At 43.0% G+C, this 13,802-nt stretch overlaps 1 protein-coding gene across 2 annotated transcripts; it reads right to left on the bottom strand.

Annotated features, from left to right (window-relative positions):
- Positions 1-209: 209 nt before the first annotated feature.
- LOC144947770 (uncharacterized) lies at positions 210-13,311 on the bottom strand. Of its 2 annotated transcripts, XM_078877134.1 has the most exons (3): positions 13,179-13,311; positions 8,967-9,004; positions 210-6,172 (listed from the first exon to the last, which is right to left on the bottom strand). In XM_078877134.1, exon 3 carries the CDS (start codon positions 6,160-6,162, stop codon positions 4,819-4,821), a length of 1,344 nt encoding a protein of 447 aa, XP_078733260.1. In that variant the 5' UTR covers positions 6,163-6,172; positions 8,967-9,004; positions 13,179-13,311; the 3' UTR covers positions 210-4,818. The 2 variants fall into 2 exon arrangements, with proteins under 2 accessions (XP_078733260.1, XP_078733259.1); XM_078877133.1 differs by lacking the exon at positions 8,967-9,004.
- Between the last annotated feature and the right edge of the window lie 491 nt (positions 13,312-13,802).

Genomic DNA, 13,802 nt, shown 5'->3' with positions numbered 1-13,802 from the left:
TGGTAATTGCAGAATGGCGAATTGCCCGATGATGCTGGATGCAATTACCAGCGAAACGTCGTACTCAAATTGTAAATGTTGTGGTTTCACGCTTCAACACACCGGTGGGCTAAAGCAGTGAACTATTTGTCTTTTGTCAACGTGACACTTTTTTACTGATTGGCCGTGTCGGGTGGTGGAGGGTTACGACACATTTATAAATAACGCGATCTAAACCCAAAAATCGTTGATTATGAGTTTCCACTCTTCTACCAGAAACTTGATGACTGGTCTTGTTGGATGGACTGCACAGGAATTTTCTCCACTGCTGGACATGGTGTCCTCCGGCAAGGTTATTGTACTGGAGAGTGGTGTCTGCACCCCGGTTCAATCGATCAGCATCTTTGCTCGAAGTCTGTCGGTAGACATCAAAAACATCAATCCTCTCACTGTGCCCCCTCGTGGAGGACCTGGGTCAAGGCTGACTCTGCCACCTGTGCAAAGGTTTTGTTGTTGCCATTCATTTTTTGACTAGGCTCATCCCATCAATGATGGAAGTAGATGGGGTTTTGATGTCTTCTGCAGGAGACATTTTCTTTTCAAGCTCTCTGGAAAGTGCAGCCTTGTTTGTTTTTCGTCAGGACCCATCAGCTTTTGCCAGTGCCCATGGCAGTGGGCCCAGTGGGTAGGAAAGGACATCCTTCATATTCACCTTCCTGCTTTCAGCCACCAGGATCATGTGACTGAACAGGTTTCTATCTGCCTTCAGAACCACATCCCGTGCTTTCTTTCCATATGCTGTTTTTGTGCTATTGGAGAATGTCTGCATAATGCATGGGCATTAGTACTAATCACATACCTGCATTTCCCATAAATATGCTAAATTCCTCTTGATATGCATATTCTTTTGTCAAGGCGCCATTTTCCCCCCTTCCAACCCAGCTTATATATATGCTCCAAGCACGTGTGCTGTTTCATTCAGACGCTGTCGCCTCGACAGACCTGGTTTTCACCTGAGGACGGCTGCTTGCGTTGTGGCCGAAACGTCGTGAGAATTATGTTATTGTTTTTTTATTATTTAATTACTTCCCTTCTACGTGACTTTACCGAAAGAACCAAGAAGATGAATCCCTGCAGTCACGAAAGCTTTAAATCGAAATGTCTTCAGACTTTTGTCATCTTGTCGTGGAATTTCACAGATGGTGGGTCCTCAGCACACCTCGTTTACTTGAATACCTGGTACCTCAAGAGCTCTCAAAAGATCCCTGTCACATCAGGTGGAGCCATAGTGCCAGTGGAGAGGCTAACCAGATCTATCTCATCAGGGGACATAGGGTTGATCCAGTTATTCTCAATAAGGCCAATGAGAGACTGAACATCTGCTTTATCTCTTTTGATCCTTGGACCCTGTAGATCTGGATGGGACAGTTTGGACCTGCCTTGACCTATCAGGTCTCTCAGCTGTCTGCGGTACATGCTTCTGTACTCAGCTGTTAGGTAATATTTGGTCACGGCTCCTGGCTTAAAGCTGAATCCCTTTGTCCCTCCAGCTGTATGGGTGTCTTTGTTCACCGTTTCTTCTATAGCTTGGTCAACAAGGATTCGGCCAAAAAAATTGGTGGAGCCCAGTTGAACTGAGAAGCCTCCTTCCATGAATTCCGTGTACACATCTGGGTGTGTGATGGGCGGCTGAGATATCTGGGCGTAGTAGTAGGGGAAGTAGCGTGCATAATTCATCTTATCATAAGCGAAGCACCATGGGATCATTGCTCAAATTCTTACCAAGTGTAGCATCCAGTCTCCCTCTCTGGATGCTCGGATGAGCCCCAACAATATTTCAACCATGTCCAAATAGAACATCCAGAAGGTCGAGAGGCTGCTGTTTCCACCTCTGAGGAACTCGCAGTAGACTTCAAACAGTTACATGTGTGTACATGAGCTGTCCTCGAGGACATCCTTCAAAGCTGCTTGTGAGACTTCTTTCCTCAGGTTGTCAATGGTCCACAGTATCTCATCCAGGGGAACTATGCCGTTCGTGCGAGTTGCTTCCAACCAGGACAGGAAACCATCCTATGTCAGTCGCATGAGAGCTTCATACAGGCGTTTGTGTCATCACACTGCCCTGTTGCACTTGCGGCCATCTATAAATATATAAAAACATCCCTCTGAACATTTCTAGATATTCCAAGTAGGAAGCAGTATGCTATGTGGCTTTACCTATTATGAAACATGAGTTGTCAAACTCGGAATGCAAAATGTAATTTTGAGAAAATCACAATGCCAATTCTGGCATTGTGGTGCCAGTAGCAATGAGATTTGAGAGTTATACTTGTGTTCCCCCTCTTATTACCATGACAGCAAAGTCAATAGCCATATATGACTAAGCTAGACATCTTCTCCAGAGAATAAGCTTTTCCATGATATGCAAATCAACTAGGTTATTTCTTAAAATGCTGAGACAAATTGCAATTAATGCAAAAAAACCCGCTAATTTAAGGCTGTTTACTTGGCGAAGTTTGTATAAAAATCGTAAAAAATATTTATAAAATATAGTTAGTTTTAATGATTTTAATCAATTATTACTACAAATAACAAAGTTATAACAAAGTTATTGGTAATAATAATAACAAAGTTATTGGTAATAATTTATGAAAGTTTACAATTTATAGAAGCAAAATATAAAAAATATCAAAATTGACAATTTGAACAAAAATCTTGACTTAAAGCTTTCGTGACTGCAGGAATTCATATTCTTTTGGGTCTTTCGGTAAAGTCACTTAGGTTCAAAGAAGATAACGAAAAATCTACAATGTGTCGATCGCAACACAAGCAATCTTAATCAGGAACAAAAAAGGTCATAGATTTTTAATTTTCTTTGAACATAAGTGACTTTACCGAAAGACTCAAAGAATATGAAGAAAAATCATTATTTTTTCCTGTAGTCCCTGGCCTTAACTAATAATCTTAACAAGTACATCAACAATACAGAGGGTAAAGTTAGCACTGTAGATATCTTTACTGAACAGAAATAATAGAGAACCACCAGTCATTGCCTCACCTGCCAGTAAATGATGAGCAAACAAGCTGCTATAAACAGAAGGAAAACAGATAGCACCAATCTATTCCAGACTTAACTAAGTCACTTAAATTGAACAAGCGTGAATAAATGCAAGAATATGTATGAAATACATGCCTTGGGGACAAACATCCAGTTTGTAAATTATATGTCCTAATTAACTGCAGAGGTGTTGGAATGTTTTATTTGTAAAGTCCGGGCAAATAGGCGTGATTGCGATAGGTGCAAAAACAGGTTTGCTGCGAGAAAAATTAAACCGCTACTCATTTGGAAAGGTTACCATGTATTATTTTACTTCTGTTGGTGTAACAAATAAAATGGCACCATTGAAGTGTTGCCACCTTGGGTGGTACCGATATCTGGTCTGGCCCAAGGACTAGTAATGCCTTTGAGTTTGTGGATCTGGTATTTGCCGATTGCACCTATTTTCAAGAATGTAACCTTCGCGATGGGCAAGGGTTTGCTGTATCGTATGTGGGTGTGATGTGTATGTTGTGGATGGTTTTACTGTGCGCAAATTATTGACTATATTGTGATCGTGTACTGTGTGCGCAATGTGTATGTGAAGTGAGTTTAGTGGTTGTGATGTGTGAATATTGTGTTTACAGTTAAAACAGCTATTTAAAAAAAGAGATTGGGGAGCATGCAGACAAAGCCATACAGCAGCCACTTTAAAAGTACATGGGACATCGATTAGTGCGACCGCGTTGAACGCTGATTTGTTATAGTGCTCTTTGCCCTGGAAAAATATTTTACAACGAATAATAAAATCTAAATATCTATAAAGGGCTTGCGAGTGAGAACACGCAGCAGGGCTGACTGCTATCCGTCCCCATCATTCACTCGGCCAATGAGAATAACGTATGCTGAGCCAACCAGACCCCACCATTCGATTATCATGATTCGCAGTCACGATTACATTTTTAAACCATCGATTAAAAAAATCATGAGAATAGCACAATCTCAGGCCCTACCTAAAAGAAACCTCACCAAAGCAATTTAGACGAAAAGCATCACTAAGATCACAAAGGTCCTGGAGCTCTTCTCTGAGAATTACCTGGATTGGGAGCGCAGCAGCTCCTCAAATGTCTCCCACCAATGCCTTGTAGGTGTACAGCAGAATGCACTTGTGCGTATAGTACATCATACTGTGGTTATTATAATACATTATTTAATTCATGAAATGTTTTCCATCTGCATTATTAGCATTATTACAGATACCCCAATGAAGCCCTCATATATTGCTCATAGAAAATAATGCTGTCGGGTACGTATCCCCATGTTGTATACCATGGTATAATGACCCCTTTTAACACTTATTCGATTTGTGCTCACTTCTCCAAGAATGCATGTTATGCTTTAAATGAGGTCTATAATATTCAACGGTTACCATCAAAATCACTTCATGCATAAATATCAAATTATACTCTTTGGTTCTTTCGGTAAAGTCACGTACGTATAGAATAAAATGTATACCTATATGACTTTACCGAAAGAACAAAAAAGTATGGATTCCTGCAGTCACGAAAGCTTCAAATCAAGATTATCAAATTATATTTCTAGAATATGAAAAAAGTTGACCCTATTTCATTAACACTCCACTGCAATTTCTTTTTTTTTACATCAGAATTACTAAAATCTAAACTGTCTGATTGACACCTACAGCTGCATGCATTCTTGCAATAAGAGAAGCCTATAAATAAGGTGAACTCTGTGGAGATTCTTTGTCTCATTTTCCTGGATATATATATCTTCCTGGACTCCTACTTTGCATTGTCCAAAAAGTCCATCCAAATTTCCACATCCAAAAACTTTTTGGGGTCATCTCGCTTTCCCTCACAGTCCAAATTATCCTCCTGCTTCAAAATGCCTCCATCGACCTGGAAGTTGGGTCCTGGATTCAAATCATCGTCTTCACATTTCAACGTCACTTCTTCACATTGAAACTTCTCTTTGTCACATTCCAGTTTCACTCCTGGCCACGTTTCAAAGGGGAAATTTTCTTCTGGTTCCTGTTTTATGAGAGATGGGTTAATTGAAGCACTTTCACTTGTAGATTTCACATTCAACTCCAAGTGGATCTTCTCATGACTGTTTCGGACTTCTGACCGTGGAAATGCCTCCCCACACACAGGGTACGTCAAAGGCATTTCCATTGAGTGTATTTTCCGATGTCTGTTAAGATGTGATGATCGTGAAAATGCCTTCCCACACACTGTGCACTTGAAGGGTTTTTCCCCTGTGTGTGTTCTCTGGTGAATAGGAAGATATGCCGACTGTGTAAATGCCTTGCCACACACATTACACTTGAAGAGCTTCTCAACTGTGTGAGTTTTAAGGTGAATATAAAGAGATCCTGAATCTGTAAACGGCTTCCCACACACAGTGCACGTAAAGAGATGTTCACGAGTATGTGTTTTCTGATGCCTGTCAAGATGTGAAGACCGTGAAAATGCCTTCTCACACACAGTGCAATTAAAGGGCTTTTCACCAAAGTGTGTTTTCTGATGTCTGTCGAGATTCGATGACCGTGAGAATGCCATCCCACATACAGTGCACTTGAAGGGCATTTCGCCTGTGTGCGTTTTCTGATGTCTGTTAAGATGCGACGACTGTGTAAATGTATTCCCACACATTGTGCACTTGAACGGCTTCTCACCTGTGTGTTTACTCTGGTGAATCAGAAGAGATCCTGAATGTGAAAATCCCTTCCCACACACAGTACACTTGAATGGGTTTTCCCCAAAGTGTTTTTTCTCATGTTTGTTAAGATTCGATGCCCGTGAAAATTCCTTAACACACACACTGCACTTGAAGAGCTTCTCTCCCGTGTGTAATGTCTGATGTCTGTCAAGGTTTGATGCCCGTGAAAAGGCTTTTCCACACAATGTGCACTTGAACAGCTTCTCGCCAGTGTGTGATGTCTGATGTCTATCACGATGTGATGACCTTGTAAATGCCTTCCCACACACAGAGCACTTGAAAAGCTTTTTGCCAGTGTGTGATTGCAGGTGTTTCTTCATGTTTCCCATCTGGTCCGTGCTGTATAAACAAAGGACGCTTTGGTCCTTTTTAATTCCAGTCTGTGCCGAGTCTCTCTGCTCCATGTGATTGATTCTGCAGATACATATCACATACGATATGACTACACATTACACACTCACACACAGTACATTGCACAATCTCACTCACTATCAGTCACCATGTATATGCAGAAAACCCTTCCATTCTGTGAGATTAGCTATCGCGGTTTTGGCCCAAATGTATTGAGGTTCAGTTTGCCGATCGCGCCCCCGTGATTCGACCATTCGCGGTTGACCGCAAGATTCGTGTACACATCGTTAATGTAGTCCCCCATATTGTTTCCCAAGTGGTCTAGTGCGAGTCCCAGATCACATGGCCGTTCCCATTCTCCAACAATGACGTTCAGCCGCCCGCAATTTTTCTTCCTGTTAGTGTATAATACTGTAAACAAATTATAACTGTAATGCTCGCAATGCTGCTGCCGCGGAAGATAACGTGTACAGTCGTCGACACATTTTTTTATTTTCTTTTAATACATTTACTATACAAGTTATATTTAGCACTGGAAAATATTAATCATATTTTACATTTTGACTTCAAGCTTTCGTGACTGCAGGAATTAATATTCTTTGGGTCTTTCGGTAAAGCCACATAGATAGAAAAATCATAACATTAATAAAAATAATAACAATATCACGACGTTTCGATCGCAACACAAGCAATCGTCATCAGGTGAAAAATATAGCAGGAGAGCTGCTGACTGCTAAGGCAGGAAAGAATATACGTCGGGAGCACTGCTAAGGCAGCCAAGACGAAGGGACTCTGCAAACCCACTGGCTATCAGCAAAGATTTGTTCATGAAGCCATCCAGAGATAAACACAGACAATTTCAACCGAGAAGATGGGTACAAACTGAGCAATCATTGGAAGGACGTTATTAACCAGCTTAGGTCATAACTGGCTGTGTTGTTCCCTTCCTACCTATGTGAGCAGTTATTTTCGACTGTCTGAGTTACATTCACTAACACAGCCACCGTTAGCTGTGTTAGTAAATGGCGGCTTGCCATCTTTTTCTACCTCCACGTGGCGATGGCTTTCCGAGCTCTCTCCGAGCTTACATTTACATGCAAATTTTAATTTGCTTACATTGACATGCTAATCTCTTACAATACAACGGCCACCCCCCACAGCTTCGTTTGTCAAGATTTACTCGATCTTACATTTACATGCAAATTTCATCTCTAGCTCTACCCACTGACCCTTGAGCTACACCCATCTCAAATCTTTATAATTCCCTACCTTAGCAGCGCTCCCGACATATATTCTTTCCTGCCTCAGCAGCTCTCCCGCTATATTTTTCACCTGATGATTGCTTGTGTTGCGATCGAAACGTCGTGATATTGTTATGATTTGTATTAATTTAATTATTTTTTATATCTACGTGGCTTTACCGAAAGACCCAAAGAATATATTTTACATCAAAAATACATCCTGTTTAATGTTTGGGTTGATGTAGTATAACATAAAACAAACCGTGAATCAAACCCGAGATTTCCCCACAATGGACTTGCTGATTGCGGCTATTTTCAAGAATGTAACCCCCATGACGGGCAAGGGTTTGCTGTACACAAAAACAAAGATCCTTAATATAGCTTTCAACACACTGTTATAGCAAGTGCTGTTAGCAAGCATCCATCAAAGCTGTCAGAGCACAAGATGAGGGGGTTGTGGGCCAGCACCAAGCCCAGCCACTTTTGTATCCCCAAATTGAATTTTACATACTAAACCTGGTACCCATTTTAGGCCGAGTAGACCTAGTGAAAGTCTTGGGGTGTTTCAAATATTTGTCACATATGTGGCTGTGAGCAAAAATGTAAGTATTTACAGGATTCATTGCACAGGATGATTACCGCTGTACCATTACTCGCCACATTACAAATTCACATAAGACATTACAAATTCACATAGCCTTAACATACTTTTTTGGGGGAAGTGCTATTAGCAAGCATCTATGAAGGCCGGCATGGCACACTAGGGGGTGGGGTGACCAACAACGCCCAGTCGCCCTCGTCTCCCTAGTGACAATGTTTACACACTGCACCAGGCACTCATTTAAGGTTGAGTCGACCTAGTGGAGGCCCAGGACCGGTTCAGATAATCGTAAATGGTTTTGGCCGTGAGCAGGAATCTAATTGGGCCGCCGGGTTCGTTGCGCAGGGCATTAACCCCTAAAACTTCCGCAATGTATGTAAAACTTTCACACCGTACATAGCTAACTGTGATAATTGGAAATGTGAGGGAAGGAACACAAACTGTTCTAAAGCAATGGCCAAAGGATTGGTCAACCTTAACCATTGGCCAAACTAAACATGAAAGATTAAAACAATGTTTCCAATATATACCCTTCAGCTGCTAGGCCAGAAAGCTGGCACAGTGGTAGTAATTGTGTCTTACAGCAAAAGCGATCGGTTTCGATTCCTGACTTGGGGCACATTTCTGCATGAAATTCATATTTTATCTCCCCTGTTAAGCATGGGTTGTTTTTCTCTCTTTAATTTTTGCTTTCTTCTAAAAGCTATAAGATATACATTGTAATGGGCACATACATGAGCTCTGGATATGCCAACCTGTTTGCATGTGGAAACGATACATATTCCAATAGTATCTAGGTGTAATGTCTCTTAAGTTTTTCTCTGTACATATGAATAGTAAGAGAAGACTCCAACCATTGTGTACGTTTTAACTCAAATGGGTAAAATATTTGATAAACTATACTGTTTGAAACTTGGAACAATTCGTAGAGAGTCTGTCACTGTGACACTTCTGTTGTTATTATACTTGATGTAGAACTCTCACAAGCCAGTCACTCTCTCTTCTCAAGGCTTACCTCCGTCTTAGGGGCCGTCAATAAATGACGTCACGCACCTGGGGGGGAGGGGGGTCAGACATTTGTGACGATACTCTTTGGTTCTTTCGGTAAAGTCACGTAGATGAAAAAATAATAATAAAATGAAAAGAACTAATTCTAGATTTGAAGTTTTCGTGACTGCAAGGATTCATACTCTTTGGTTTTTTCGGTAAAATGTATAAATGAAAAACAACTAAATTAAATCACGACGTTTCGGAGGCAACAAAAGTTTCTGTCTTCAGGTGGAACCGTTACAGCCAAAATCACTGCAGTAAGTGAAAAGAGCTAATAGAGAAACGCGACTATATAGGGCAAGAGGGGGGGAGGAACCAAGGCAGGGGGGGGGGCGCATGGAGTCGGTGGGGGGCGGGTGCTAGGCTGATTGATAACATCTATTCATTATGCAGGAGAGGGTGAGTATTGGGGCACCGTGAACAAAGGGGCAGAATTTCGATTTAAAACTTTCGTAACTGCAGGGATTCATCTTCTTGGTTCTTTCGGTAAAGTCACGTAGATGGGAAATAATAAAATAATAAAAATAAAACAATACAATTCTCATGACGTTTCGGCCACAACGCAAGCAGCCGTCCTCAGGTGAAGAACAGCGTCTGAATGAGCTCATTCAAACGCTATTCATTATGCAGGAGAGGGGGGGAGGGTGAGTATTGGGGTACTATGAACAAAGGGGCGAAAGTTGAATTGATTAATAGGAAAGCTAAGTTAAGCAATATCTAGTTCATAGGAAAGCTGTTAAGAAATTAAACAGCTAAATTAAATCACCAATACACTACACTACTATACTCTACACTACACTATATACTACGATACTATACACTACACTATTAAACAGTACACCATACACTGCTATACACTACTATACACTACACTTCTATGCTATCTCTATATATAAAATCGCAAATCTGTCTGTCTGTCTGTGTGTGTGTCTGTGTGTCGCCGGACCATACGCAGTTTCATTGGACGGCGGTTGCCCCTGGCAACGGCTAGCGACGCATTCGCTGCGGGGTGGACGCCATTTTTAATTCCCGTTAAAAATATGCGCACGCATTAACACGCGACTCTGAGGTAAATTCATCAAAGTTTCACGTCCTCTTCACTCCCCTCCCACCCCAATGTGTGCAATTACTATTATAGGGTCGGTAGATAATACAATTATAGCGATTACACAGTATTATTGTAGCGCGGGGGGGGGGGGAACGCCACCCGTACCCAGCATCAGCCAGGTGGGCAATTTAGGCGAGGCTGGAGGCTCTGCACGGTACTAGGCCTCGACACCCACCACGCGACTCTGAGGTAAATTCATCAAAGTTTCACGTCCTCTTCACTCCCCCCCCACCACAATGTGTGCAATTACTATTATAGGGTCGGTAGATTATAAAATTATAGCGATTACACAGTATTATTGTAGCGCGGGGGGGGGGGGGGGGGGGGGTAACGGCCCCGGTACCCAGCCTCAGCCGGGTGGGCAATCTAGGCGAGGCCGGAGGCTCTGCACGGTACTAGGCCTCGACACCCCACCACACTATAGGCCGTATATATTACTGCACAGCGGCCGAGGAGATCGTGCCTGGGGGGGGGGGGGGGCAGGGGTAGCAGCCCATCTGTGTATATATGTAAGGTTATTAAGAAATATATTTTTCACCCGGGCAACGCCGGGTACTTATGCTAGTACTATTATACACTACACTATACACTGCTATAAACTACGCAATACACTTAGAAACTTTGCTACACAATACTGAATACTGCACAATACACAACTATACCCGAAACACTACTATAGACTCCTATCCACTATACTATAATACACTACACTATGCAATGGTATAGACTCCACAATACACTACACTATATACTATAGAATACACTAATATAAAAAAACACTATACACTACACTATCCACTACACTATACAATACACTACCATACACTACAACCAAAGGGTAAAGGTGGAACACGCTACAGCGAAACCACTGTAGTGAATAAAGAGAGCTGTCTAGAGACACGTGATTATATGTGGTAAGCGAAGGGGGAGGAGTCAGGGGGGGAGGGGGGAGGGGTGGGGGCGGGGGACTAGCTGACTAACAGACAAGATAAGGGTAAGTGTAAGAGAAGTGAAGCAGCCAGGTCGGACCAAGCATTGGGATGCGGACACCATAGAGGCTCCTGGGCTCCTGGGCATAATGCTCCCGGGCAAATTGCCATGGGGTGGAGGGGATGAGCACTGGGGCACCATCAAAACACTGTACGTCAAATCTCTGAGTGATGGTAGTGTATAAAGCTGGGAGAAAAAGAATGGATATGACTGTAAAACTATAAAGTAGCTAAAGTTTAACTTGGTTAATTACATCCTTCCAATGATTGCTCAATTAGAATCCATCCTCTCAGTTGAAGTTGTCTGTTTGTATATCTGAATGGCTTCATGGGCAACTCTTGGTAGTATCCAGAAGGCTTGCAGAGTACCTTGGTATCGGAGAACACAATGTCATGAGAACCAGAAGTATTATAACAGTGATCACCTACGGCCGAAGAATTCGTCCTGCCGTGCTTCAAATCCGACTTGTGTTCGCGAATGCGGTCCGAAATATGTCGTTTCGTTTCCCCGATATAACAATCACCACTGGTGCAACTCAGTTTGTAGACACCAGTCAGGAATGACATCCTTTACGGATGGGATCAGATCACGGATTTTGTGTACTGTACTGAATCGGACCTGGATCTTGTGTTTGTTTAGAATTTTGGAAATCTTTTTGGTAACGCCTGCTATGTATGGCAACGTAATGACTCCGATCAAAATCATTACGTTCCTTGCAGTCACGAAAACTTCAAATCTAGAATGTGACGATGTGTGACGACGGGGGGAAGGGGGGTTGAGAAATGTGACGTCACGTAAAAATGCACATCTTTAAACAAATATTTATTGAATGGAATTGTTATAACACTACCTTTGATTAATTTTCATTATTAACTATTTGATTATTTAAATTTACTAAGGTCACCTTTTATTTATTCCATGAAGGAGCATTTTTCTTCTCCATGGGAGAATGGTTAGACGTTGATTTTATGCTAAATTTCAGCTTTCCAACGCGTTCTTTTTAATACGTGTTTTCCCCTACATCAGAGGGCAGCGCCACATTAAATACGCACTACAATTACAAAAGTTTAAAGCAATTTGAAGCATGTTTTATTTTCAAAATGGAAATATGGTTTTTGGGGGGGGGGGGAGAGCTTTGTGACATCATATTTGAGGGGGGTCTGACTTTTTGTGACACCGTGTGACGAGGGGGGGAGGGGGGGGTCAAAAATCAGCCAAAATCACGTGACGTCATTTATGGACGACCCCATTAACCGCCCTTCCATCTCTTTATATGCCCTTCAACTCTCTTAACTGCTCCCAACTCCTACAACTCACTCTTAACTTGCTCTTCCACCTCTTTTAACTGCCCTTCAACTCCGTGAACTTCCTTCTGCCCTTCAAATCCTTTACCCTTAACTGCAAATTAACTATCTAAACTGCACATCAACCCTCATCAACTCCCTTAACTGACTGCCTCGTGGCTATCCACTGATCACAATTCACGTCACAACCACGATCGCTGTAGGGACTGGGGGGTCTCTTCACTCAGTGGTGCTGTCAGTGTTCAGTGTCACGAGTCTCAGGTCTTATCCCGTTAATTTCCTGTTTGTGTTTCCACATTCTTGACCATGTAGCCCCCTAAATTAACCTATACACGAGACAATATCTTCTTAAGGATTTCCTTTCACTATACTACCCCTCATCATATTTAGGTTTCGACTCGGAACCCATTCACTTTTTGAATGAATTTGACTTACAAATGACGTACCATACAGCCCCTACATTTTCCTATACACGAGGCAAGAAAGAGTAAAACCTATTCTTATACTCTGATACTGGCAAGAAAGGTCCACGTCTGCATATGTTAGGCCCCACACTGGGGTGAAGTGATAAGCCAGTCGTAGACGTTACATGGGGATCAATGACAATAAAAACAAGGGCTGCAGGCCATTCCTGCAATGGCTCGGCCCTACATTTTGAAATTACAACCTGAAAATCGATTGAAAAGTTATAGTATTCAATTGCCATCCCTACGAAGAAAAATAAGCAAAACTTTACAGTACAAATACTATAATAACAACGGTAAAAACATCTCACCTCGGATCAAACTGGGAGACGAGCATAGCCACGGATTTGAGACCCTGCTCCACTTCCGAGTGCGGTGGCGCGTGGTGGGGGCCTCTCTTAGCGCGTCTCGTGCTGATGACGTCATGCAGAGTGGTGATTGCAGAGACTGAGGGAGTGGAGGGGTGAGTGAAGGGAGGGGGGGTGAAGGGAGGGGGGGTGAAGGGGGGGGGAAGTTGAGTGAAGGGAGGGGGGTGAGTGAAGGGAGGGGGGGTGAAGGGAGGGGGGGTGAAGGGAGGGGGGTGAAGGCAGGGGGAGTGAGTGAAAGGGAGAGAGTGAAGGGAGGGGGAGTGAAGGGAGGGGGGGTGAAGGGAGGGGGGATGAGTGAAGGGAGGGGGGTGAAGGGAGGGGGGGTGAAGGGAGGGGTGAGTGAAGGGAGGGTGGGTGAGTGAAAGGGGGGGAGTGAAGGGAGGGTGGGTGAGTGAAGGGTGGGTGAGTGAGTGAAGGGAGGGGAGTGAAGGGAGGGGGGTGAAGGGAGGGGGGATGAGTGAAGGGAGGGGGGTGAAGGGAGGGGGGATGAGTGAAGGGACGGGGGATGAGTGAAGGGAGGGGGGATGAGTGAAGGGAGGGGGGGTGAAGGGAGGGGTAAGTGAAGGG

The sequence above is a fragment of the Lampetra fluviatilis genome, chromosome 46 (assembly GCF_964198595.1).
Source record: "Lampetra fluviatilis chromosome 46, kcLamFluv1.1, whole genome shotgun sequence".
In the NCBI taxonomy this organism is placed as follows: domain Eukaryota; kingdom Metazoa; phylum Chordata; class Hyperoartia; order Petromyzontiformes; family Petromyzontidae; genus Lampetra; species Lampetra fluviatilis.
The sequence above is the reverse complement of the archived record's forward strand: the minus strand, read 5'-3'. Positions and strand labels throughout refer to the sequence as shown.